The following is a 27,877-nucleotide window of genomic DNA, read 5'->3' on the forward strand; positions in this document are numbered from 1 at the left end:
GATTTGGTGTAATTGTTTCAGCAATTGAAAGTCAGGGTGTTATGCTTAAAAGGACCAAAATAACTGCACGCCTGAATAGGAAATGGAGAAAGGTGTAGATGAATGAATGAGACAGAAGGCAGGGGGGTTTGCTTGCAAGATGCACGTTTAAATGTGGTCAACGTGTACGTATTTCCGTGCGTCAATGGAAAAGAGAGAAAGTCTGTGAGCTAGTTGTTGTGCATGTTTGCGTGCGTGATTGGGATAGGATAACAAAGAGAGACGAACCGAGAGGTTTTTTTTTTTCGTGTATGTGTTCCAGCAATTGAAAGACAGGGAAATTATTGGATTTTCTGGATTTATGAGGCCAGTTCCAATGCACATGCTGCACGAAAGGAAAGCGTGTCTGTGAGAGTGTGTGCAATTTTTAGTGGAGACACTTTTTTTTGTAATCCTACAACATTTTTGTAGGCTCATACTGAATGTTTAACTTTGTCCGCACACGTAAAATGTCGTCTCATGATGGTCGATTTGTTGTGGGTGAATGGCCTAAGCAGGCCCTTAGGGATGTTGCTATGCATGTTTTGTGTGTAACTTTGCACTATGAAACGTAAGTATAAAAAAAACAACAATAAGACCATTGTACGTGCATGTCATCGAATGTGTAAAAGAACGTGCCGCTTGACACATTGTTTCTAAAGTTGCTTGCCTTGCTTTATGGTTTGGCGGAAAAAAAAGGCGCCTTTCGGTCTCTTTACTTAACATTTGCATTTCCCCGCGGATGGCCGACAACAGATTACAATCTTTACGACTCTGATGAAAGCAATTCAGTCTCCTGGGGTGGTTAGGCCCCAGACGTTTGACTCTGGCCCCCTCCCCACCTTACAGAGGGGAAAAGAAAGAAGAAAAAAAAGTTGTCGTGCATGAAAGTGAAAGAGTCTAGACTGTTTGTTCTTTTAGTGCGTATTTGCGCGAGTAAAAGGCCGAAAGGTGCAGATGAATGAATAAGACTGAAGTTAAGACAGGGAGGGATAAGCTAAGGCAGGGTGGGTATGCTTGCAAGATGCACGTGTAAATGTTGTGAACGTGTGCATGTTTCCGTGGATGAATGGAAAAGAGATAGTGTGATGGCTGTGTGTTACTGTCGTGCGTGTGGACGGGCCTGATTGGGATAGAATAAGCAAGAGCCACGACCAGAAAGCTGATTTTGGTGGACTGTTTGTGCATGTTGCCTTGCGTGCTGAATGCAACAGAGAGATGTTTTGATGTTATTGTTTCAGCAATTGAAAGACAGGGTGTTATGCTTCAAATGAAAAAAAAGTGCACGTCTGAATAGGAAAGGCAGAAAGGTGTAGATGAATGAATGAGACAGAAGGAAGGGGGTGTTTGTTTGCAAGAAGCACGTGTAAATGTGGTCAACGTGTACGTGTTTCTGTGCGTGAATGGAAAAGAGAAAGTCTGTTGTCTGTTTGTGCATGTTGGCGGCCGTGATTGGGATAGGATAACAAAGAGACACGAACAGAGATGTTTTTTTCGTGTATGTGTCCCAGCCATTGAAATAGTGTAAAATAATTTGATAGTATGGATTGCTGAGTCCGGTGTCACTGCACCTGCTGCACGAACGTAAAGCGTGTCTCTGAAAGAGTGTGTGCAAGGGAGAGGGGAGAGGCATGGTGAGTTGTGCTTGGTGTTTACTCAGAAGGAACGTGCAGGGCGTTGTAGGTGACAGGCCATGTCAGCAGAAGATATATATTCAAAAGAAATGCGCGTCCAACATTATTTACTGTGAAAATAAAGACAAAGATGTGTCAGAAATGTGCTGGAAGTAGAGGTGTGGTTCGGAAGAGACAGTAGCAGGGGGATTTTGTTTACAAGATGCACGTGTAAATGTCGATGCTACAGACTTTTATATATGTGTCGGCGTGTTGTGATCTGTGCGTGCATTAGGAGGTAGCTGCAGAATTGGATCAATATACTGTGTAGATAAAAGGTAGTGACGAAGGGTGTGCTATTTAAGAACACATACAGCTGTAGTTAGTATATAGTATTGAAGACGTGTGTCGTTCTTTTGAGTGAGTGCTGGGTGCACTGTAAGTTCTGTCTGTGTGCAGTAAGTGTGTGCAGTACGCACTGATAGCGTACTGTATGCAGTGTGTTTTCTGAAGTCTGTGTAAAGTCTTAGTGAGGGCTGTGTGCACTTTGAGTGAGGCCTGTGTGCAGTGTGAGTAAGTGCTGTGATCAGTGACTGAGAGGTGCTTGCACTGAGTAACGCACTTGCTTACAGTTTTCTTTTGATGGAAATGCGTTAGTGATATGTTTAGAATTAGTGTGCCCTGTGTGTTTGCAAAAGGAGTGAGCTGCGGAGTCTGAAAGCTAGTGTGTGCAGGCATGGCCTTATTATATGTACAAAGCATAGGCACTTTCGTTTCGTATTTGCAGGTCAAATCCTTCAAGAGATGTGGCAAAGTGGTATGAGCTCCCTGTGCCTAATGAGTGAGTAGCTGAATAGGATCACGATTGTGTAGATGCATGTCACTAATGTGTGTTGATAAGTAGTGTACATTTAGTGTGATGTGTGGCCAAGTTGTGTATTGTTTGTCAAACATTGTCAATTCCGATGACACAGACTTTTATATATGTGTCGCAGTGTTGTGATCTGTGCGTGCATTAGGAGGGAGCAGCAGAATTGGCTCAATATACTGTGTGGATAAAAGGTAGTGACGAAGGGTGTGCTATTTAAGAGCACGTACAGCTGTAGTTGGTATATAGTATTGAAGATGCATGTTATAAATAATTTGTTTGTCGTCAAATGCCTCACTTATTTAAAGTGTTGTGAGTTCTATGTAAAACGAAAGGATGGAATAGCGTAGTAGGAAGGATGGCCTATGGAGTCATGGGACAAATGTGTCTAAAATGCCGTGTAATATTTTCTGTTATTTTTCACGCAAAATATTTTTCAAGATGTGGCGAAGTGGTGTGATCTGCCTGTGCAAACTGAGTGAGCAGCAGTGTTGTTTTTCGAGGGTGTGCATTTATGTGACGAATGTGTGTTGTGAATGAGACTGAAGTTAAGACAGGGTGGAATAAGGTAAGGAAGGGTGGGTATGCTTGCAAGATGCACGTGTAAATGTTGTGAACGTGAAACTTTGCACTATGAAACGTAAGTATAAAAACTAAACTAATGAACAACAATAAGACCATTGTACGTGCATGTCATCGACAGTGTAAAAGAACGTGCCGCTTGTTTCTAAAGTTGCTTCCCTTGCTTTATGGTTTGGCGGAAAAAAAAGGCGCCTTTCGGTCTCTTTAGTTAACATTTGCATTTCCCCGCGGATGGCCGACAACAGATTACAATCTTTACGACTCTGATGAAAGCAATTCAGTCTCCTGGGGTGGTTAGGCCCCAGACGTTTGACTCTGGCCCCCTCCCCACCTTACAGAGGGGAAAAGAAAGAAGAAAAAAAAAAGTTGTCGTGCATGAAAGTGAAAGAGTCTAGCCTGTTTGTTCTTTTAGTGCGTATTTGCGCGAGTAAAAGGCCGAAAGGTGCAGATGAATGAATAAAAGTGAAGTTAAGACAGGGGGGGATAAGCTAAGGCAGGGTGGGTATGCTTGCAAGATGCACGTGTAAATGTTGTGAACGGGTGCATGTTTCCGTGGATGAATGGAAAAGAGATAGAGTGTGAGGGCTGTGTGTTACTGTCGTGCGTGTGGACGGGCCTGATTAAGATAAAATAAGCAAGAGCCACGACCAGAAAGCTGATTTTGGGGGACTGTTTGTGCATGTTGCCTTGCGTGCTGAATGGAACAGAGAGATGTTTTGGTGTTATTGTTTCAGCAATTGAAAGACAGGGTGTTATGCTTAAAATGAAAATAAAGTACACGTCTGAATAGGAAAGGCAGAAACGTGTAGATGAATGAATGACACACAAGGAAGGGGGTGTTTGTTTGCAAGAAGCACGTGTAAATGTGGTCAACGTGTACGTGTTTCTGTGCGTGAATGGAAAAGAGAAAGTCTGTTGTCTGTTTGTGCATGTTGGCGGCCGTGATAACAAAGAGACACGAACAGAGATGTTTTTTTTTCGTGTATGTGTCCCATCCATTGAAATCGTGGAAATTAATTTGATAGTATGGATTGCTGAGGCCGGTGTCACTGCACCTGCTGCACGAACGGAAAGCGTGTCTCTGAAAGAGTTTGGGCAAGGGACAGGGGAGAGCAGTGACGAAGGGTGTGCTATTTAAGAACACATACAGCTGTAGTTAGTATATAGTATTGAAGACGCATGTTATAAATATTTATTTTTTGTCGGAAAATAGGTCACTTAAAACTTTGAAAGTGTTGTGAGTTCTATGTAAAAAGAAAGGATGGAAGAGCGTAGTAGGAAGGATAGGCTATGGAGTCTTTGGACAAATGTAAATTATTTGATTTTATGTATTTTCTGCGTCCGGTTCCACTGCACGTGCTGCACGAACGGAAAGCGTGTCTCTGAAACAGTGTGTGCAAGGGAGATTGAAGACGCATGGGGAGAGGGTACACCGAGCAACAGGAAGGGAAGGCAAAGAAAGGAAGGTGGGTGAAGAAAGGTGGAGAAAAGAGCGCTGCGACGTGGAAAGGCAAGGAGGGGGGTATGGCAGAGATGTAAACAAACTACATGCGCGGCCGCCATTTTTTTTCGTGGGAGGTGCTGGTGTGGCAGGAGTGCTGATACGGCAAGGCTGTGTTGGCGGGGAGAAAGAGAGGAGGTGCTGATGTGGGAGGGGGAAGTCGCGGAGCGAGAGGGGAGGTGCTGTTGTGGGAGGGGGAAGTTGCTGGTGTGGGAGGAGTGCTGCTAGGGCAAGGCTGTGTTTGCGGGGGAGAGAGAGGGGAGGTGCTGGTGTGGGAGGGGGAAGTTGCTGGTGTGGGAGGAGTGCTGCTAGGGCAAGGCTGTGTTTGCGGGGAGAGAGAGGGGAGGTGCTGGTGTGGGAGGGGAGAGTTGCTGGTGTGGGAGGAGTGCTGCTAGGGGAGGAGAAGCCCTGGACGTGAATGCTCGTGCATGTTTGATCACGTGATTCACATGAACTGCAAGAAAACCGCGGCTGAAAGCCCTTTGGTTTGAAGAGAAAATAGCCGACTTGAATTCTCCCCATTTCCCATTCCTGCGGAATGGTAAAGGCGAGACCTAAAAAGGAAGAATATAACACAGTGCTTTCTGGCAAACTGCTTTCTTGACATCTCCTATTTGCAATCCTTTAAAGGAGGATAGTAAGAGTCTGTCATGCCTGATCTCTACACGTTTCCTCTCGCGGATCTATAAGTTCTTATAGAAGATGACCTCCTACTACAGCCAGCATATGAAATTAGATTGAGAACATATAAGAAAAAAATAAAGAACACAATGAATGAACCCTTAGAGCCAATCAGAGCTGCCAGCTTACCACATATTATAAAAGTGGGTGTCAATTTCTCAAGCTTCCTCTTCTATCACTTCGATAAGCACTATGTCCCATAACTCAATAACTTCACGTTTTGGTCTTCCTGCCCAAGATGGAAATACTTGCCACATAAGCTCAAAGCATAGACGACACATTTCCAACCCCACATCCACACAGTGTAGTTTGCTATCCATGTAGATAAGCGGGTCAGTACTCCATATAGCAGTAAGAATGCTACAGTACAGTACATACTGATGTTCTAAATGCAAGTTCTGCCTGCCAGAAGAAATTGAAAGTGTATTCTTTTATGGAGAAAGTGAAAAGGAAGCATTCTCTTCATTTTAAGATTGGAGCAAAAATCTATTGCCGTGCTCATACATTGCTGTTAACATATATTTTGCCAGTTTATCTGCCGTGGCACCTAAAGGCCACCGTCTGCAGATATCTGTATCCTGTCTTTACTTTCCTCATCCTTTTAGATTCAGCTGTGGTGTGTGACAAAGGCTGTTTTCCCGCACTCCCCCAGTTATTGGCATTATAACACTGGCTACATTTGTTAGTCGGTCATAGTGATTTTATTTTGGCTTGCACCATAAAGCTGCTCAGAATAGTGAAACAATCCACAGTCAAGTCCTATTAAGGTGTATGAAAACATTTTGTCTGAAATATGTGGAGAAGATAATGTATATATGCATTTTATAAAATCCACCCAGTTCTCCTTTCAAAATGATTTTTTTTCTGCTGCTTTTTTGACTGGGGCACAAACACTCAAAGTCAAATTTACCAGCCTCCAGTGATAAAATGTTCCAAGGCCCAGCATACTTGTATGTCATTCGTTAGTTTCATATAATAGGATGTTGTCTGAACAAGACTATAAGAAAAAGAATAACATGTACAGGATATATGGATGGATTCAGTTGTTTTGTGATAATCTGAGCCAACGGATGAGAGCAGAGGGAGTTGAATACTTCATCAGGTAGATGTTGTCAGAATAGATTTAAAAAGGAACTTAACTCAAACACATTTTATTTAATAATAGTATAGAAATCCATTTCAATGTTAGTCTTGTGCATAACATGGAAACATCAACATTGACACATTTCCGAAGTATCATAACATAAGAAAAGTACACTGTTTTAACTTCTAGTATAGCCAGTAAAAGGCAGCCTTAGTATATTCAGTGCTTAATCCTCTGCAGTGCCCACCTTCTCAGCGAACAACTGCTTGACTGAAGAAGGCGGAAATTAGCGTGAAGTTGTTTCAGTTGTCCAAGTTGGCCTAAGCTTTAAAACTGAAATGTAGTCGAACAAAGTGTACTTCGTGAGGGATACTGCAAGCGACAATATGTATTTCATTGCTGCTTTGAAAAAAAAGCATCACTGTAAGAATATATCTTGTGTAGTCACTACATCAATTTGGCAAAGGTGAATATAAAAACTTTTTCTCCATTTTTGAGTTGAGTACCACTTTTACACGAGAAGGGGAATATGCTTGTTACAATTAGCATGCATATTCTCATTACACCATTGGCAAACTCGTAGGAGTATGGTTGTACTTTAGTACAATTAAAATCCCCGACATAACATGGCTAAGACGATTTTCCAAATTTGGATAGCAACTCCGAATGTAAAGGACAAGTATGAATTGCTCTACCCACCAGCGACTAAAGTAGGTTGTTTGGTAAACCTGATCAAGCAACAATATCTCCTATAGGTCCTACAAATCCTAGAGGAGCCCACTGCTCACCTTGTAATGGCCTCTATGCATTTCTTTATCTCTGGGTGCCAACTTGGTATATGGAGTATGCATGGTAACCCGATATTGCCTGTTTAAAGAGGCATACCACTCCAGATTCGAATGCTAATTAGGTGTATGGCCTTGTTGGGGTATGGAACCCCTGAGTCCAAGGTCACTCCTTCATATTGGCCCCTCAGTTGCTTCAAAGTTATGATCTATTCCTCAACACATATGGCAGCGCAATGTGTTAAATTTGGGAGAACCTTAGGAAGTCTAGCTCAATTTTCTTATAAATCTGAGGGCAGAGGTGGCTTTAAAATGATACATTCATGTTCTGTAGCTTGTTTTATACTAACTTTATACATTTTGATGCACCTTGTACAGGAGATGGCTTATGTGGCATAGCTTCATAAGGTAGAGATACGTTTACGGTATCCACGTTGTCATCACATAACGATCACACTATTAATCTTTTTCTCCCAGGGGAGAACACAACAGACTACACGATGTCTCTGATTGAAGCTCCTGAGTGAGGGATGGTCCAGTCAGTTTAAATAGTCTTAGATTTTTTGCACAAATAGAGCTGCACCATCAGGGACTGGGTGAGCTCCTACATCATCAATGAATGGGGACCACACTTTATCATATTTATGTATTGTGTGATGTACAGTCGCTGTTAGCTTTTCCATGATGTAAACGTTCTGTATTTTGATCCACCATATGCTTGGTGGTGGTGTGGTATGTGCCTTACAATTATGTGCACTGTAGAGCTTTTCAGCTTGGAACATGTATGTTAGCAGTTTCCGATAGGTGTTGTGAAGGGATAGTAACTGTTATCCGATTGTACACCAATACAACAATCAAGGAGTCCAAGTTATAGTGCTACCTGTTATGTATCTAATTAAGAATACTATAGATGCCTAATATGCTTGGATATGGGTGAATTGCCAACATGTTTACCTTTATTACCTGTGTTTTAAGATCCCCTTCAGCATAAGTTTTACACCCCAAAGATCAACCCATCCTAGCTTCTGTGAGCTATGATGGCATCCGGATTTTGTGTGTGTTTTCCTTACTTTTTAGAGCACTTTGCTGACTGCAGCCCTTTGTGACGCCTGCTATCTCTGTGGTGTCTACTGATGAATCCAGTATATGTTGGGGTGTCGTTTCTTTGAATAGGAAGTGACCAATTCTTGTATGTATTCTATATGTATTAGAACAGAATGTGTTGTCTTTCTTCTTTATGTTAGGCTCGCATATGTCCATTAGATTTAGGTACCCTAATCCCTCTTTTAGGGATGCTCCTTCGAATTGCAGTGAATGCCCCTTTGAGGAGCTATAAATGCTGTTTTTTAAGACAGCATTGAGGTTTTCTCCTATTAATATGTCCCCCTGGGCAAACTCTGAAATTATGGGAAAAAGGTCACTGAAAAACTCCAATATTTTTGGTGCATTGTATAGGGAGAACAGGGTTGTCTATTTACATGCTACAGTTCCTTCACTAAGTTGAAATGACCCTGGCTTTGCCTGATGGTTGCTACAATCTAAATAAAATAATTATTTATTTAACTAACGCAGCAATAACCTTTTTGAAACAAGCATTTGCAATGCAGTTGTTCTCTCATTAGGAAAGTATGAGCTATTGGTATTGTAAATGACACATTTTTTATTTATGTGTTGGTTTTGAAAATAGCGAAATTAATAGCTTTGTCATTTACAATGCCAATAGTTATAACTTTGTGTGACACCTATAGCATTTGTAATGCAATATGTGTTGTATTTACGTGACTTAGATGTATTGATATTACAAATAACAATGGCTTTTAATTTTTTGAAATAATTAATACTTAAATAAGTTATTGTAATTTATAACGGCAATAGCTTAAACCTTTGTAAATAACTTTTGTGAAGATTATGTTCAGTGTATTTTATTGTGACGAAAATCCAAGAACAGAAGTGAAATATTAACATCTTTTTGTGACATTTGTAATAAAACTTGAAACATTGAGAGAACATATTTGAACCAGTTGTTGTTGAATGGTTGCACAGATTGATGCTGTAGTGGCACTGAGTGATGTTGTGGTGGTTACGAGTGATGCTGTGATGGTGCTGAGTGATGCTGTGGTGATGTGATAGATAGAGTGAGGGCGATTAGATAGATAGAAGGCGGGCGATAGATAGCTAGAGGGAGGGCAATAGATAGTTAGATTGATAGTGAGGGCGATTGATAGAGTGAGGGGCGATAGATAGAGTGAGGGGCGATAGATAGAGTGAGGGGCGATAGATAGAGTGAGGGGCGATAGAGTGAGGGGCGATAGAGTGAGGGGCGATAGATAGAGTGAGGGGCGATAGATAGAGTGAGGGGCGATAGATAGAGTGAGGGGCGATAGAGTGAGGGGCGATAGAGTGAGGGGCGATAGAGTGAGGGGCGATAGAGTGAGGGGCGATAGATAGAGTGAGGGGCGATAGAAAGAGTGAGGGGCGATAGAAAGAGTGAGGGGCGATAGATCGAGGGAGGGCGATAGATAGCTAGAGGGAGGGCGATAGAGTAATTATGTGGCGTGTAATTATGTAGCCCTGAGTGGTATTATGAGGAGTGTATGTTGTATTCAGTAGAGTGTAATTGTGTGGCGTGTAATTATGTGGCACTGAGTGGTATTGTTTGGAGTGTATGTTGCATTGTAATTCTGTAGCATATAATTATGTGGCACTGAGTGGTATTGTGTGGAGTGTGTGCTGCATTCAGTAGAGTGTAATTATGTGGTGTGTAATTATGTGGCACTGAGTGGTATTTGGAGTGTATGTTGCATTGAGCGCAGTGTAATTATGTAGCACTGAGTGGTATTGTATGGAGTGTATGTTGTACTCAGTAGAGTGTAATTATGTGGCATGTAATTATGTGACACTGAGTGGTATTTGGAGTGTATGTTGCATTGAGTGCAGTGTAATTCTGAAGCATATAATTATGTGGCACAGGTAAGCAATGTCAGTCAGTAAGGCCCCCAAAGGCGTGTGCCAATAGGATTTTCATACACCCATGTACCTTAAAAGTAATTTAACAAATCACACAAGGATAGGGTGCAACAGCTTAAATGTACATGATGAAACCCGGAAGAAAAATCTGTAAAGGAAGAGCCATGGAATCTACAAAAGAGAATCAACGGTTGTGTTTGAGGGATGCTCTCGCTGAAGGATGGCTAAGTTCGGCAAACATTGATGCAGCGCTATGAAGACCACAGTTCAAATCCCGAAAAGGTCGGCTCAACCGTCCACCTTCTGAGGGCGGTGAACTGAATACACATTACTAGAGTGACAGTAACCTACGTTATTTACAGCACTTAGACAAACAGTAGTTGTTACACAGAATGCCTAATTGATCCTTGCTGATATTTATACAAACTGGTACTTACCAACTCAGGTACTTCCGAGACGCCTACATAAAGAGCTTCGTCCTAACAGAATTTCACGCACAACTGTATGTTGTGTCGTATCATTTTAAGAACATTCCTGCATTTAATTGTCCGTTTTTAATTGATACACGAAGACTTGATTCAGTTAAGAACAACAAACGAGAGGAAGCCAGCACTCCACACACAGGAGAGACTCCATTTCTAGATAGCATACGATACACAGCCTTGAAAAAATCAAGGTGGCAAAACAAACACACAAGGCTGCTTCAATTGTACAGTATGGGAACCGAGAACTGTGATAACTGCGAACACAGCAAAAACTGTCCTCGATCGTAGCCCTCATCCCCCTTATTTAGCTTCCGTTTGGAACGTATCGGAACACAGCCGGAAATAATGCCGTTGTTTATTCCCATCACTGGAAGCAACTTTTGGACACCTGGCGGGAAAAGCACTTCTGTCCCATCCTGCTCCCACACATACACCCGACACTTCAGGATACTTTTAAGCCGTCGTGCCCAGCTTTGTCTTTATGAGGAGTGTTTCAATAACTTATAAATTCCCTATATGGCTTTGGTAATGTATTATACTTTGATGGGAGGGTGAGGCCTAATAAGAGGTAGAATGTGTAAATAATTGCAGCTAATCGCTAATTGGTGGCAGGGCCAGTGCTGCATTAAGGCGAGTGTTGACAACCGTATACTGCACCATTACAAATGGCTACAAGAGAGCGCCAAATTGCAACAAATGGCACCAACAGGCCTTGCTTCTAGGCGAGGTAGCACTCGAATGGCAAAAAGTAATTTAATCTGGTGCTTAAGATCCTTCCACTGGAGCAGGGTTGCAGGTCTAAGACAGTTGTGGTGTCTTAAAAGTCTTGTCTGGGTGAGCTTTCACGCAGAAGCAGCAGTGTCAAGCAGTAAAGTTTGCATTGTGAAAATGAAAGGGCACATTGCGCGCTGCAAATGCAATCCAAATACAATAGGTCTCGCGTTTACGTGAGTTTGATCTATTGACATTGCAAATGACAATGCCTTTTATGTATGTTTTTAAAAACATAAATAAAAGGCATTGTCATTTACAATGCCAATAGCTTAAACTCATGTAAGTGCGAGAACTATTGCATTGCAAAGTGCTTGTTTGTTGCTGAAACCGTAATCCTGCCTTCCTGTCCCAGTTTAGAGGGCAGCTAAGGAATGAGCTTCCCAGAGATAAGCAACTCATTTATGAGGTCTTTGAGCTCCGCATGAAGGCCCCTTGATGTTTACAATCCCTTACGTTTGCACTGAAAGAGGGGTTTTATGGCCTTCACAGTCGCCTGCTAGAAGCTTCTTGGATGCTAGCTGTGCACTGGCAGAGCTGTGGAGGTGTTTATCCAAGTACTAGAATATCTGTGTATACAGCCGATCAGGAGAGAGGTGCACTGGCAGAGCTGCAGATGTGTTTGTCCAAGTACTAGAATATCTGTGTGTACAGCCGATCCGGTGAGAGGTTCACTGGCAGAGCTGCAGAGGTGTTTGTCTGGGTACTAGAATGTGTGTACAGCTGATCAGGAGAGAGGTGCACTGGCAGAGCTGTGGAGGTGTTTGTCCGGGTACTAGAATGTGTATACAGCCGATCAGGAGGGAGGTGCACTGGCAGAGCTGCGAAGGTGTTTGTCCGGGTACTGGAATATCTGTGTGTACAGCCGATTAGAAGAGAGGTGCACTGGCAGAGCTGCGGAGGTGTTTGTCCGGGTACTAGAATGTGTGTATGTACAATCGATCAGGAGAGAGGTGCACTGGCAGAGCTCTGCAGGAGGCGGGGGCGGTCCGGATGCGAGCGATTAAAAGGCGTTAGGGCAATGACGTATCGTGACCTGAAGTTTGAGGGTGGGAGGGGTAGTTTTGGAGAATGCGGCAGTGTAGAGCAGGGAAGAAATGAGGCTGTAGCAGATAAAAGATAAATACATGGGCATGAGAGCAAATTCCAGGAGAATGGCGGAGAAGTGGGAGGATGTGGTGGGAGACGAGGAAGTAGGAAGTGAGTGGGGCAAGGAGGAGGCAGATGGCGAGAGGAGAGTACAGACACAGCTGGAGACGAGAGTCTCCCCCTGAGGGCGAGATGGCACACAAACGTGAGTGGTGAGGTTTCTAGATTGTACGAGTCCTTGGATGTAATCTGACAGCCGGATGGGTTCTGGGAGCTGTAGTGATCATTTCTTTAATGGCACCAAGTGGACTACAGCGCTTCATGACAATCTTTTACAACAGGATAAAGTCTGGACCTAAATGCCAGGCCCCCAGTGCCTTGAGACTCTCATGGGTGATTAGTTCACGCTTTACAAATACCGGGCTTATGTAGAGGAAGGTGGCACCCGCAGGGTGGGATTGCTGCATGGTGAGGCGAGGGGGGCTGCGGTTCGCTTTAGGAGCTTGTTAGGAGTAGTAAGCACTATCCATGCATTCCGTACAACCATGAGGGAAGTGGGTAGAAGGTGACGGTGAGAAAAAGATTGAAGTGGGGGTTTGACAGTCGTGCAATTGGCGAGCTGACTGTGGAGGACTGGTGGGGTGGGAGAGAGACAATCAGAAGTGGAAATTGAGGGGTCGAACTAGCAGAGGGATTACAAAGAAGGGGAGGGCGGACGGAGATGATGAGAATAAATGGGACTGGGAAGCGAAGATTGTGATTCTGGACCGATGGAAATAAGGTGAGGGGCAAGAGAATAGGACGTGCACAGACGCGCTGATGGGGTGGGTGGCAGATGAGACCTAGAGCTAGAAAGTGATGTGGTGTATTGAACGTGCATAGCAGGCAAATGGGAGGACAGAGGCGTGAGACGGAGGGGAGGCGAGAAGGGGGTGGGGCAGCAGCCGGCGGGGACAGGTAGAGAGTCACTCTGGGAGAAGGTGAGTTAGGAGGATGGAACAATGGGGGCAGAGAGCCAGGGAGAGGCCGGAGAAGGAGAAAAAGAGAAAACTCCCGCTTGGATATCAGTTAAAAGGGGAGGAATGAGCGGGAGAGAGTGAGCTAAGGGGGCAGAAGAAAGGTCTGCAGGGGAACAGAGACAGGAGAGAGATGCACAGAGACAAAAAAGATGAGAGGAAAGGGCGAACGGGGAGGCAGAATCGGACGTGGGAAGAGAAGCAACAGAGAGCAGCGGACATGGGTGGGACATTCAAGAGAGAAAGGTGAGACTAAAAGCAAAAGGCAGAGAAGTAGCGAAGGAGAGAAACCGAGGGACTGACAGGAGAGAGCTGGTGTGGGGGGTGGACAGAAGAACACACAGTGATGGAAAGAGGCTGAAAAATGGGTAGAACATGAGAGCGAAAGCAGCAAAGAAAGCGAGTAGCAACGATGATGAGTAGAAACAAGCTCTCGACATTGCTGTGGCGGGGGGGCGGGGGAGCGGGAGCACATTCCTTTGAAGTCTGATGGGGGGGGGGGGGCGGCTTGGAAGCGGATTCCTTTGAAGTCTGATGCTGAGTCATGGTGTGGGATGTGGCTGGCGATGATGTGCACGCGCCTGCCTCACATGAACTATACGTGATCCGCAGTTTGGTAGACTTCTTTGAACCGCTTACTATGATCTCGCCTATCCAATCCCTAATGGAATAGAATAGGCGAGACCTAAAAAGGGCCAGCAAGAGGACTTGTTTCATGTGCGCACTGAATGCTACTGTAGCAGACCATCAATAGATGAAGTACATACCGCTAGAGATGGCTTTACCCCATGAGATTGTGATCTGGTGTTAACTTGAGTTGGGAAGCAGGATCACTGCTTAATACCTGCGCGTGGTGACTCCTCTGGAAGGTTGTTAGATTTTCAGGAGCATTTTAAGAATGTTTGTACTGGGAGGCAGTTCTTTTGATCTGGAGCGGTTTGTGACCACATCATCACAGATAGTGGTAGCACTCAGAATATGCAGCGCAGATCCCATCACTGGGCTACGGCTTCACCGAGTCCTCATAGCAGTCTTTTCCGTCACCATTTCTTTTGACATATGGTGTAGCCACTGTGTTTGCACATAGAAAGCTATCATTTCCACATGCACACTTAGGCTAAGATGCAGAGAAGCGAGTGAGATAAATCCGAAATTCACTCACCCGGCAGTCTTAGGATATCTAAGGGCTATAAGCCACTGTAATGTGCAGCTTATTACATTTTACAGCAGTCAGCTCTCAGTTTTAGAAATCACAAGAGCCAGAAGCAATTGATTCACGCACTACTTTGTTGAAACCATTTCTTTTTAAAGTAGGTTACTTAAAAACCCATTCTGGCTTGTGATTCTCACTAGTACAGTTTTGTTTCCTGACCTGTGGGCAACGATATGCGAAAGGAGCACAGTGGCAATGGAGCACCTCAAACATAGCAAGTACAAGATCACAGTAGTCTCCAGCTGATAAGTGTTGTTTACATCTGCCTTTGCTGCTGTTTGCTTTGTAAGAGCATGTTACCATTCTCTGTGCTAAAATTGTGTATATTTGTTTTTTTAAATTCAATAGGAGCGAAGACCATTTCTTGCCTCAGAGTGCCACGAATTGCCGAAAGCTGAGAAATGGAGACGACAGGTATGGGTTGCAGGCCTAGCTCTAGGATTCTTGCTCGGGGAGGGCCATGAACAAGGATGTTTGGGCCACGAAGATGAATGGGCAGTGGTACAAAGTATTGCAGGAATCTAATATTTTAGGTAGTGACATTACCAACTTTTGATATTTTAACACCATAACCACCAACCAACAAGGTAACTACTTCGCTTTCCCTGCTTTGCTTCTGGATTTGCGGAAGGGGAGGGACACAGCATACAGATTTGGCCACATCCTGCTCCTGGTCATGCTACCACACATCGCTTTTCATGTTTTTTTAAAAACAAACTTGTCCGCTTTGCAGTTTGCAAAGCACATAGTTTAAAAATGTGGTGCAGTAATCCCTTGGACAACTTTGCAAACCCCTACCTAATTAAATAATGCAGACTTTACACTTATTTATCCTCCCTTTCTATGCACATGTTCATTAAAAAAACACAGTTAAAACTGAGTTATGGTTTTGACAAACGTGCAAAACCAAGGCAACTCAAAAGTTATGGCAACAAACTCTTACAATATAGGCTATTACTCACATTACCTGTCATGCTCAAAACCCATTCTCAACTGGGCCTGGGTCTTTCTCCCAACTGTTTTGAGGCCATTTCATCTGAGATATTGCTTTTTGGCCATTCTAGCCTCTGGAAGTCTTCCCTGTAGTGGCAATACTTTCAGAATACGCATATCTCCCTTACTGGAAGAAGTAATATATGCTTGAACTGCTAGTATTGAGTTCTCGTTGTTATGTAGCGTGCATTTGGTTTACAGTGTGTAAATGGTAATTAACGTGTACCAAGTAATAAAAGAAGCTTTATTCAGGAAAACAATACTGCAGTGCCATGTACTAAACAAACCAGCTCAGAATAGACAACACTATAGTGTGCACCACAGAACTCCGCTTAGTCTATCTTTAATGCACTGAAATACATAAGGTAATATGCTTGGCCTTGACCAACATGCCCCCCGAAGCTCAAGCTTATACTCTTGTCTGTAGGTTTCTGTTCACACTTAATAACCCATAGGTGCTGCTCATCCTCAGGTCTCCAGACTACCATCACTTGGTTTCTAAACTACCCTCTTATTAAAAGGACCCTGAAGCTCATTTCCTGTCTTGAAAATTCTCCCTTTCTTCAATTGTATTTTTAGTCACGCTCATTTCCCTCTAGTCTTTGAATTTGTTTGTGTCCTACACCTAATGTTATATTTCATTGTGTCCCATTTACTGAGTTGCTGCTTTCGGTATCTACCTGCTTATCAAACATTGACGTTCTCTGTAGACATTAAATAGATTCCTGTCCTCGTAAGTTCTTTCAGTTCTTAATGCTTTCAAAGGTTATTTATGAAAGTGGAGGGGCTTTGTTCTGCCTTTAGTAGAGATTAGACCAAAAGTATGTTTTATTGTTGAGTGGTAAAGGGAAATCCATCTATTTCTGCAGGAAATGTTAGATACAGTGGAGAATCCACAGATGGCATTCCTTTTACCATACTATCCCTTTCTTGAAGGGAGAGTATCATATTAGCCATTTCTTTGGGTTCTACTCCTTATTTGTCACTTCCTCTAGGTATCGCCAACCTCTAAATCAAGCTGTAGACTGCTCAACCATCTGAACCAAGAAGTGTGTGTGAGGCCTTGATTCATTCTTTCCTTATTACTACTGGTCAGGATACTGCTGACATCCTCTTCTGCATCCATCCTTCACTGTGTCATTCACTATTCTTTTTCTCCCTTTGTAATAACCCTTCTCTCCACTTTTGATTTCCTACCCTAACTTTATCAATCTCTTGTTCTACCTTTCTCTCCACTTAGACTGTCCTCACTTCATCTTTCCCTTGGCTGTTTCCCTCTCCTTTCCTCCTGATCTATAATTATATCCCTCCCATCTGGCCTCTTTTTATCACTTCTCTCGTCAATCATTTCTCCCTCCATGCTCTTACCTTTTGCTCCAACATGGATGCATTTTTTTTCCACTGCAACATTGTCAAAATAGAATCTTCCTTTTACCCATTCCTAGTCATATTTTTCTTTACGTGTAAAGTTATTTCAGTCCTTAGTATTTTTTTCTGAAGTTCTAACACTCTCCTGGTAGCATAAAAGGATGGAATCTCATTAGAATGAAAATTCAATTAAATCTGCAATGTCACTGCACAGTTTTTAAACCAAGAATGCTGGCATTGTGGCCTGCTGTGAGGGAATAAAGCCAATCTCCTCACCTAAGACTTGTTAATTGTGCTGCTCAAAAGCATCAGTAGCTCCCCGAGGACTCTGTCATCTCCTGAGACCTGGGGTGGAAAGAGATGCACCAAGCTGTTCCTCCTTTGCCGTTCCATTGTCATTCTGCCCATGATGATGGACCGGGCTGACTATGTGGCTTGCTGAGAGTCACACTAAAGCTGTAGCAGCCTTTGGGGTTGTGCGCTAGCAGAAAGGTCGGCACAGGTATGTGGGCCTTCGTTTCCATTTCTGAATGACCTTGGGTGGGCCAAGATCTTCTTTGGGTGGGCCTGGCCCACTCTCTAGAACCAAGCCCGATGGGTTGTATGACTGCTGTACACATGGTGACTGGGAGGTATGAAGCTTTCCTTTTAGAAGACTTTAACCGAAGCAGGTTGAATTTTTGATTTCTGTAAAAAGGGTCATGTTTTATTATTTTTTCATGCTCTTTGACCTGAAACAGGGTGGGAGAGCTATAGAAGTTCTGAAGTTTTATTTCTGCATTTCTGACATTATAGACACTTTCACCCCCGTGTGATGGTTGGAGGGAAATACTTGGTTACAATCGTCCTTGGGTCATCTCGTTTCACAGTTGTTTTGAAATTAGAAATCCGTCGATGCATTACCCGGCTGTGAAGGAAAAAGGTAAATTCATTAGAGCAGAGGTTTTCAACCTATTTTGGTCTTAGCTTCCTTCCCCAAGCAAAATGTTTTGAAGTCTGGTCAGCCCCCCAAACTTTAAGCTAGATTTGTGGAAGCGAGAATGGCAGGGCTGAGGTGTTATGAGCCCCTCACACTCATGGGACCCAATGCGGCCTCACCTGCTACACTAATGATCTTTATGGGCCTGAATATCAGGCTGTCTCCTCTGCCTCTTACATCCCTTCCCAACCATGCATGGCCATTATCACTCCAGTCTTGAATCGGGCTGTCCATTTCCAAAAATATAGCTCCCACTTGTTGCCTCCCACTTTGCAGCAAGGATTTTCTCAGCGCCAATGCTAATAAGGCCCCAAGCCTCTATTAAAAAGTAAGACAATGTTGATTGTGATGCAGTGGGCTCCTCACACACCCCTGGAATCCAGTGCGACTGCGTCTGCTTCACTGATAACCATCACCTTGCCAGATGAGTAGTCCCCTCTGACCTTTGTTAAAAACATGGGCCGATCTTGCCCTATCCACCTCTCTGTCTTTTCTCTGAGGCCCAAGCTAAGATGTCCTCTCTGCTTAAACATTCCCATCAGTACGATATCTAAATCAACACTGTCACACAAAGGGTGCACTGGTCCCTAATGCAAACAAGAAAGGATAGTCAAACAGCCATAATTTGGTTTTAGTTGGCCCTTCACACCTTGGGCCCTAGTGCCACTGCAACTGCACCACCAATTTAACCTACAGCCCGATGAAGCAGGTGTTTTTCTCTGCCCAATCCACTGAGCCATCACTCCTAGGCCTAAGTCCTAGGACTGCCTGCCCCTTGTGTAATAAGGGGGGAAATCCCCACGTTTAGCACCCTATTTATTGGCCCCTCTTCCCTGTGTAAGATTGGCGACTCTGGCCCCAACACCATCATTGCTAATAAGACAGCTATGATTGAGGTGCAGTGGCTCCTCACACTCTTGGCCTTAGTGCCCCTGTTTCAACAATTGTAGCGAAGGCCCATTCTTAAGAAAAAACTAAATGTTCCGATATCTTTTCACCTTCATCAGGGCTTCTCTCTGAAAAAGCTTCTGTGAAGCCAAGAGGGATGACAACAGAGGACCAAAGAAGAAATAAGCCTTCTCACATAGATGCCTGCTACCTGAGAGAAATGTAAATGTGTGCAATTGGATAATCGCTAAATGTTTGGGAGCCAAAATAGGCTGTAATTGATGGGAGTCACCTGAATCTTCATGATATCACAGATGTATTCTTTTTGGGAGGTAACGTAAGGATGTTGAGTTCTGGAAAGCGTCCTTTTAAAGGACATTTATAAAAAATGATTGCACTAGGGACAGTTTGATTAACTATTACTAAAATATATACTTTGAAAGCACTTGTTTTACATTAAACACTAAATTGTTTTGTGGCAACCTATCGTATACTGTGTGCAACAGAGTTTTAAAATAGCGACTTATATTTTTACAGTGCTCTGTTACCTGGGACCTTGTAGAACCAAAAATACATAAGCCCCTACTCCCCGCTGTGCGAACAAGGATTCAGTTTTGTCGCACACAAACAACTGCAACAAAACCGCATTAACCAATTGAGGTTTCATAACAAAAGAGTGCATTTCCTACTGATCCGTTTAACTTGCATTTATTTTTCATTTAAGGTGTGTGTATTTTTTTTACATGCAGTTACCTGAAGGTGGAAAAAACAATGAAATAAGTACAGAATGTTTTGGTTTTCTTTTAGTCATGGCTTTGATTCCGCCACCACAGGCTTCAGAATCACAGTTCCCCCCTATTTTGTATGCATTTCAGCTGCTGCATGTAAATGAAGACTGTCCGCTAGTGCTCCAAATAAACAAAGTCGCATTTCCAGGCCATCTTCACTTACAAGTTCTTACTGAGGCATTTGCGTCCCCTGGGAATAGAGCCACCGACCTCCGGGGTGCACGCCCCATAGTTTGAGGTCCATCAGCATTGGAGACACACAGATACAAGTTTTGCATTCACTTCTTTAAACTGTCAGTGGTTAATATTTTTAGTATGGGTAGAGTATGAGGAATGGTTTTAACCAAGTGAATTGTTGGTCCAGTCTACCAAGTCTTTTTACCCTATCTCTGTCATGTCTGTTGTGGTAAGTATTTCTACAATAACCTATAAAGTGTTTCTAGAATAACCTGTAAAACACTTCTTGAAATCGGGAACTCTGTCTCTAGTAACGTGACCCAGTTCTTCTTTGAACGTGATGTAAAATACAGTTCCTTCTAAATTGTCTCTCATTAGGCTATAAGGTAGTCACTCCAAATTGACTGCCACAGGAAAAATCAGCAAGGGTAATATGAATGCATAAATCTATGCCTTTGTGTCTTTTGCAACATACCTCCCATCATTTTTTTTTATGTAGATTGCATCCACTTTGGTAACCAATTTTAAGGATAAGTGTTGGCCACATTGAATTCTAAATGGTGTAGATTGCCGGCCTTTTACAAACAAATGACTCATTCTGCTGAGGCCATCTGAGAGGCAGATGGTACTTCCAGCTATTGTATTTATCCTACACTCCGCCACAGTGGTAGAAAAATAGGCACACTTAAACGCAGAGACACATGTTGTAATTAACAAGTCCATGAGTCAGGTATATAAAACACACTGGATTTAATAAAGCTTAGTTCCAAGTTAAATTTCAAGTAGATAAGTAAAAGATAACAAAGCTCCACCAGGAGCAGCCTCCCCGCTGCTCAGCCTGCATCCACCAACTGCCACTCCACACATCTTCAAACTCCAAGCATCCCGTGACATCACACACATCCAACATTCCAAACATCATCAAGTACACCAGCACTAACTCTGGCTGAGCAGTAGGGAAGAGACAAGTAAGTTATAACACATCCCCTTTAAAAGCAGAAATGATGCACATAAATTGAAGCATCATACACTACATTACATAAGAAGGGATGGAATCAATCCACAATATACATGCATAACATAGAAATAATGCAGATAAATGGAAAACCCCGGAAAAGATGGAAGTCCACCATACACATACATGAAATTATGGAATTGACCAAATACAAAAATAAATAAACTGGTAGAGATTAACAGCCTGCATCAACCAACTGCCACTCCACACATCTCCAGAATCCTAGCATCCCGTGACATCACACACATCCAACATTCCAAACATCATCAAGTACACCAGCACTCACTCTGGCTGAGCAGTAGGGAAGAGACAAGTAAGTTATTACAACCCACTTCCAGAGTGGCCCAGCTGCTCCCTTTTTTTTGCACCTTCAATTGGCGAGACTGCCAACCGTGAGGACCTGCGACACACTGGGCCAGCCGACTTAAACACTGTGTACCCGAGCACCCGCCCCTGATCTCCAAGAACCAACCGTGCTTTCTTGCTTCCAGGCCCTTTGTGAACCCGTGCAAAAACCACAGTTGATGGACAGAATGCAGAACAATGTCATACATTCACCCCAGTACAGAGATCTGGGCCTAAATCCATCGTTGTTTTGCACTCCATACCACCCCAGTTCGGACATGGCCATATGCAAATCAGTCTGACCCTGTGCCTCATGGGAACAGTCCAGCCCGAACTGCCAAGCCATGCCTTCCCTGGACCGGAAACAAGCTTCCGAGGACCGGTTTCTGGCATTCCAGCCGTCTTCAGCCCGGCTTCCTTGAATCCAGTGGTGTGGAGTGCATGGGACTCACGTCTGACTATACCCATCCCACTCGGGGTGACAAATGCAAAAACCACAGTTGATGGACAGAATGCAGATCAATGTCATACATTCACCCCTGTACAGAGATCTGGGCCTAAATCCATCGTTTATTTGCACTCCATACCACCCCAGTTCAGACATGGCCATATGCAAATCAGTCTGACCCTGTGCCTCATGGGAACAGTACAGCCCGAACTGCCAAGCCATGCCTTCCCTGGACCGGAAACAAGCTTCCGAGGACCAGTTTCTGGCATTCCAGCCGTTTTCAGCCCGGCTTGCTTGAATCCAGTGGTGTGGAGTGCATGGAACTCACGTCTGAGCATACCCATCCCACTCTGGGTGACAAATGCAAAAACCACAGTTGATGGACAGAATGCAGAACAATGTCATACATTCACCCCAGTACAGAGATCTGGGCCTAAATCCATCGTTTGTGAACCCAGCTCCCCGTCGGTCGCTCCTGGACTTGTCCGCAAGTCCCCCTCTGCAGCCTGTTTTCAGGTGGCCTCCTTCTCTCCTTTGGTGTAGCGCACAAAAGTAACAATCCGACCAGTGCCTCTGGACCCATACGCCCCAGGACAGGTAATGAGTAGCTGCTGGTGATTCTTTGGCCCTTGTCCCCCTACCACCTTAAGTCCTGAAGGGTACCTCCGAAACCTACCGTAACTAACTATTTGCAATATATGCCTTTTCTCCCTTAGGAAAGCATTACTGTGTAAAAACGCGTTTAATTAAACATTTTACTTACCTGTGACATTCGATATTTTATAAAGTACTTACTATTTTATGAAGTTCTTTCTATCAACATTTATATAAAAATAATGTATTTTTCTAAATTGATCTTGGATTTATTCTTTGAGTGTGTCTCGTTTATTGCCTCTGAGTACAACAAATGCTTAGCACTACCCTCTGATAAGCCTAAACTACTCGCCCACACTACTACAAAAGAGAGGATTTAGTGTTAAGCATTTTTGCCTCTGTAAACAAATAATGGTCACCTGTACTCTGCACAGTGTACCTCGTATTGATGCACTACATAGACAGCCAGCTTCTTACCCACGCGAATGTAACTGTGGTACTTATGTTCTTGTTTCACTCTATGCTTAACTGCTAATAAAGGTTCTCATTTCCCACACAGGGGAACACAAAGCCCCCCTCATCTTCCTATTGCCTGTGGTAGTGACACGTCCATTACTTACCACCCCGTCAACTGCAATCCTGGCACCTGAAAACTGTTTTCAAAGCTGCAACGTGGCCTCCCCCCATCCTTCCTAGTTAAAGTATTACTATTGTTTAGTTGGTATTATTCAAAGATAGTCCCCTCTAGCAGGGATACCTATACAGATTCTTTACGCTGTGATTGTTACCCATGGCAACAACGCATAAATATCCTCTTAGTATGGGTTGTTGAAACAGGCATGTGCAGACCTAGATGCATGAAATACTGACCGCTCTTACTAACTATTTCCCTTGTACGGTGGTTACTGTAAATATGTAAGCTTGAGAAATGTTTTAAAAAAAAAAAGTAAAAAAAACTGCTCTTAGAAGTTTTACACCACACCTTTAGCTCAACCTTCTGAACCCCATTCACAACACCTGTACTCTTCCTATGTAGGCCACTCTACACATCCACCCTCTATCGGCCATGTACAACAAACCAATGAATCTCCTATCCACCCAGCCTCAAGTGCTTTACGGCCTTAAAGGATAAAAGGAACTTTGCAAAAGCTGCAATAACATATAGCAGTAAAGCCTTCACTCATGCAGTACAAAGATCACTTTAGAGTGAGCCTCACTTGTTCCTTCAACAGAGACCCTTACCCTTTGGTTTTATGACCCATGTAGGCCTTATGACCCATGTAGGCCTTATGACCTTAGTAAGATTATACATGACAATATGTGGTTATTGGAAAAAAAATGAAATGTGGCTTTGCTACAGATGACTGGACAAGCTTCATAGACCTTCCTATATTTCAATACACAAACTTAGTTACTTTGAAACTCTGGATGATACATTAAAATTGAAGTCAGTATGTCCATTCATTGAAAATCCAGGCTTCTACATTAAAGAATGAAAGAGAATTTAAAAAACATACAGTTGGGATTATGGTTACACTGAGGAGGATTTGTTAAATTGGGTTTGTGGGGAGCACTCCGTTTTATATCCAAATACTCTTTGATTATCCAATGGTGCTGCGATTAATCAGGATAGTCACTCCTGAATGTTGTACAATGGTTATGATGGTTTTTTTGGTGCCCACCTAATCGCACGATTAGGTGGGCACCAAAAACCCATCATAACCATTTAGCAGTTTGAGAAACAAGACATGGCAGTGGACCGCAGAAAGGTAGGTAAGGAGAGGTTCCTTCCTTGGATGCCACAGCATAGCAAGCACAACTGCTGTCCTGGGTTTCACAAACCTGGGTACCACAAACAGATTGGCAGTGCTGGAGTAAAGCGATCTGGATAGTGACTGATGTTTCAGGTAGAAATTCATATAAATGTAGGATAGGGCATAGGTGTCCTTATGACAGAGATAAAGAGCTTTGAAAAGTCCGCATTTCACAATGTGCACCCAGGGTAAAGATTTAAGATAAGAGGAAATGCCTGTTTCGACCAAGTATGAGGTGTGCTTTGGCATTCTGAATAGTGTAGTTTGTTAGCGAGTACTCAGGAAGGCCTGACTGCAGTTCTACAGAAGGAATCTCGGAGGAGCGGAAAAACTACCTCCTTCACCTGCAAAATGAGGAAGTCAGTGAGCATGAGTTAATTCATGTGCAGAGTAAAGGTAAGCTGAGAGTCAAAAATCGCCGCACAATAACCGGCTGATGAGACAGGAGGGCAAGATGATCCGATAGATCAGAGTAAAATTATTACAACGGATACATAACAAAAACATTGACGTTCTTTATCCTAACATTGGTACCTTCTGTATGGTATGTTTAGCTGAAATGTGTTAACATTTTATTCCTGGTCACATGTAGAAAAAAGATTTGTAGTTATATAGTCATTTCACAAACAGGTGTACTCTTGTATCAGTAGCTTTAGAACATGTTACTCCTTTGAGCAATCTGCAAACTAAAAGTTGTGCACCTCATTAACCACCTGCTCAGACCCTTGGCCATGAAATCACTCGTTGGAACAAGTTAATGTTTCTTAAAGCTATTCTCTCTCCATTGGCACACAAGGGAAGGAAGTGAATGTACCATCTCTACCAAAGAAGACCAGTCTGGACCCATAACATTTTCTAACCTAAAATACTCCATAATTCAATTGTTGGAAGACCTGAGGGCCCATGATTTCTTTATAAAGATAAAAGCAATTGCTGAAAGGCCTTGGTCTCTCAAGGTCCCCTTGACATTTGAGGGGTACTATTGGAAGGTAGCCATACAAACACAGTGCTTTTGGACTGAAATCCTCTGGGGTCAGCTGGCATCAACAGACAAATCTGTGCTGGAAGGATGGTTAAGGGACAAACATATCTGTAGCACCTCTAATCTTTAACAAAATCACCCTGAGCTTGCCAAGTTACAAAAACCTACTGTCCTTTTAAAGCCTAAATAAAAGCAATGGAATAGCTCCAACTAGACAGCGCATTGAAGACCAAGAACAGCTCTGAAATCAACCTCTCAACCATATTTCAAAAATTCCACAGACTCTATATGAACACTTATAACGGTTCCTTAGAGCATGAGGATCTAAACACAGGTCCAAAAACAACAATATAGTGGCTTAGTTTCACAATCCCACTTTTAATAACTGGAACCTGCAGCCCTCAAGTTTGAAGTCTAGATTCTGAGCATATTCCCCCTATTAAAAGTGCCCTTGCACCTCAATGCTTCCCACATATCCTCCACTCCTCACCAATTTCAAAACGAAATCCTACTCCCAGTAGTATATTAATACTATAGCAAGTGGGACAAAAGTTATGAACTCCATAATGACAGCCCACAGCATTGGGAGGTGTACTCTTTCATTGAACACCAAAAGGTGGGTGACCATCTCATCACATAATCTAAGAGAGCAAAATCAAAGTATGTGAATTTCTCCGCTATAGCCAGATCAATTGTACCCATGGTATTCATATTCCCCAAGAGCATGTTTAGACCATATAGTGCAAGAAAGTGAACAGGTTAAGTGTCCACAATATCTATAATAGAGTTCAGAAAGAATTGCACGATGAGGGTAACCCATAGGATCGCTTACATGTCTTATACAGATATTGACAACATTTGGGGAAATTTGCGCCTGTGATCAAGGTCGGAACAACAAAACTCAAGAATTGACCTGCATGCAAATGGCACTGCAGGACCTAAAAATATTATATTTCAAAAAGATAAGACACTAATCATGCCATCAAATTCTGAGTATGAAAGGTGACTTCTTTAAAGTTATCTATTCTTCTTCTTGAATTTTGTGTATTGCCATTGATTGACCTTGATGTTTAAAGTAAAATAGCAAATATAGACAAAATGCTTAAAAGCCCATCATACTGAATAGTGTTGTTCTCTACCAAACCAATAGCTGTGAAATCAGGGGCTGAGAAAATGAGGGAAAGACTAGTGCCTGGTAATTGAGAGAGGGTGAATGTTAGTGTAAATGTGCTTTGTTTTCCAGGTTACTGAAAAGAATAGAGAATACTGGAAAAAGAAATGAAATGTGTAACTTCCTTGTCAATAGAAGTGATTATCATGACTGAGATGCACAAAGTTACTAGATCCACAGATGTTGTTTGTTTCTTCACTTGCCCATTCACTCTTAAATGTATTCAAAGCTGCACAGAAATATTGTCCCTTAGGTCTTTTTAATCTTGCAGACACATGTCCACTTTATTTTCTTCTGAATTTGTTCTTCAACAAAAAAAAGGTGGACGTCAACTTTTCAAATTTGTAGTAGAAAAAGCTCCAATTACAAAGGACTGTAACTCCCAAACCTTATCAGGAATGCCATCTTGTTTAGGACCCAGTCAGTGGTAGCCCTCTGATTTCTTGAATTCCGGTCGGCTAAAGCATTTCTCAGACCAGAAGGTAGTCCACCCCAAGAAAAATGCTCCCCAAGAAAAATACTCCCCCCGTATTCCAAAACTGTCTATTTCTGCCCAAAGTGTTGGAGGATCTCCCATCGTAATTATAAGCCCATATTGCCCATTACTGAAGAAAACAAACTGGGACCTGCTGAACCCTGGCAACTACAGATCAATTACAAATGGACCTTTCCTTGGTAAACTAAAAGAAAGAGCAGCATTAGACCAGATGTCACAATTCATTGAAGAGAATGCCATACTTTCAGACTTCCAATCGGGATTCCATCTGGGATGACCTGAATAACACAGTTGACCGCAACTGGGTTGCTGCGCTACTTCTCTTGCACCCCTCGGCTGCCATTGGCATGGTTGACCATGACACTCTGATACAAAGACTCTACGAAGCCTGCATTGAGGGGACTGCTCTTCTTGACTGGATTACATCCTACCTTTGCAACAGAACTAATTACATCCATACTCCCCTCCCCCCCCCCTTTCTTGTCCAAACCGTACTTCAGGAAAACCGTGGTCCTTCAAGGCTCTATCATCTCGCCCATGCTGTTCAACATCTACATGAAGTAGTTACTGTCACTGGTTAGCTCAACTGTTTGTATCCCAGCTTGTTAAATTAGAAAGCTTTAGCTTGGTTGAATTAAAATACATACAAAAACATTGAAATTATACAACACTAATAATATCAGTAGCTCTCCATGTGTTTCATTAAATATAAGTAGTTCTCAGTACAGAAAAGGTTGGAGACCCCTGACCTAAAGTATCAAAGGAAGTAAGAAACCTCATAATGACCATTGAACCCTATCAATGAATGCCCAAGTGAACAAACGAGCAAGAGCAAGCTTTGTTACTATTTAAACTCTGTGACAAATCTTCCCCCATTTGGGATTTCCACACATGGCCCCGGCTACCATCTCCTTTGTGCTGTCCAAACTTGATTCCGCCAATAGCCTCTACCATGGATCACCTTTAACGACTATGAAAAGACTACAACTGATTCAGAACTCGGCTGCGAGACTACTCTTACGTATAAAACCTTAAGACCACATCTCTCCTGCCTTGAAAGCCTTGCATTTGTTACCAGTTGCTAGAAGATCCACATTCAAGCTGCTTTGCATGACCCACAAAGCGATACATGGAACGGGACCGCTC

General features: G+C 43.0%; 1 protein-coding gene across 1 annotated transcript in view; it reads left to right on the top strand.

The window, feature by feature from the left end:
- Positions 1 to 27,877, top strand: part of ISY1 (ISY1 spliceosome associated protein) — a 199,733-nt gene that overhangs the window by 18,289 nt on the left and 153,567 nt on the right. Inside the window, exon 4 of the mRNA XM_086938980.1 lies at positions 15,022 to 15,087. Within this exon, the coding sequence (XP_086795106.1) occupies positions 15,022 to 15,087 (66 nt within the window). The remainder of the gene's footprint in view (positions 1 to 15,021; positions 15,088 to 27,877) is intronic.

This window comes from Lissotriton vulgaris, chromosome 9, assembly GCF_964263255.1.
Source record: "Lissotriton vulgaris chromosome 9, aLisVul1.2, whole genome shotgun sequence".
Classification (NCBI taxonomy): domain Eukaryota; kingdom Metazoa; phylum Chordata; class Amphibia; order Caudata; family Salamandridae; genus Lissotriton; species Lissotriton vulgaris.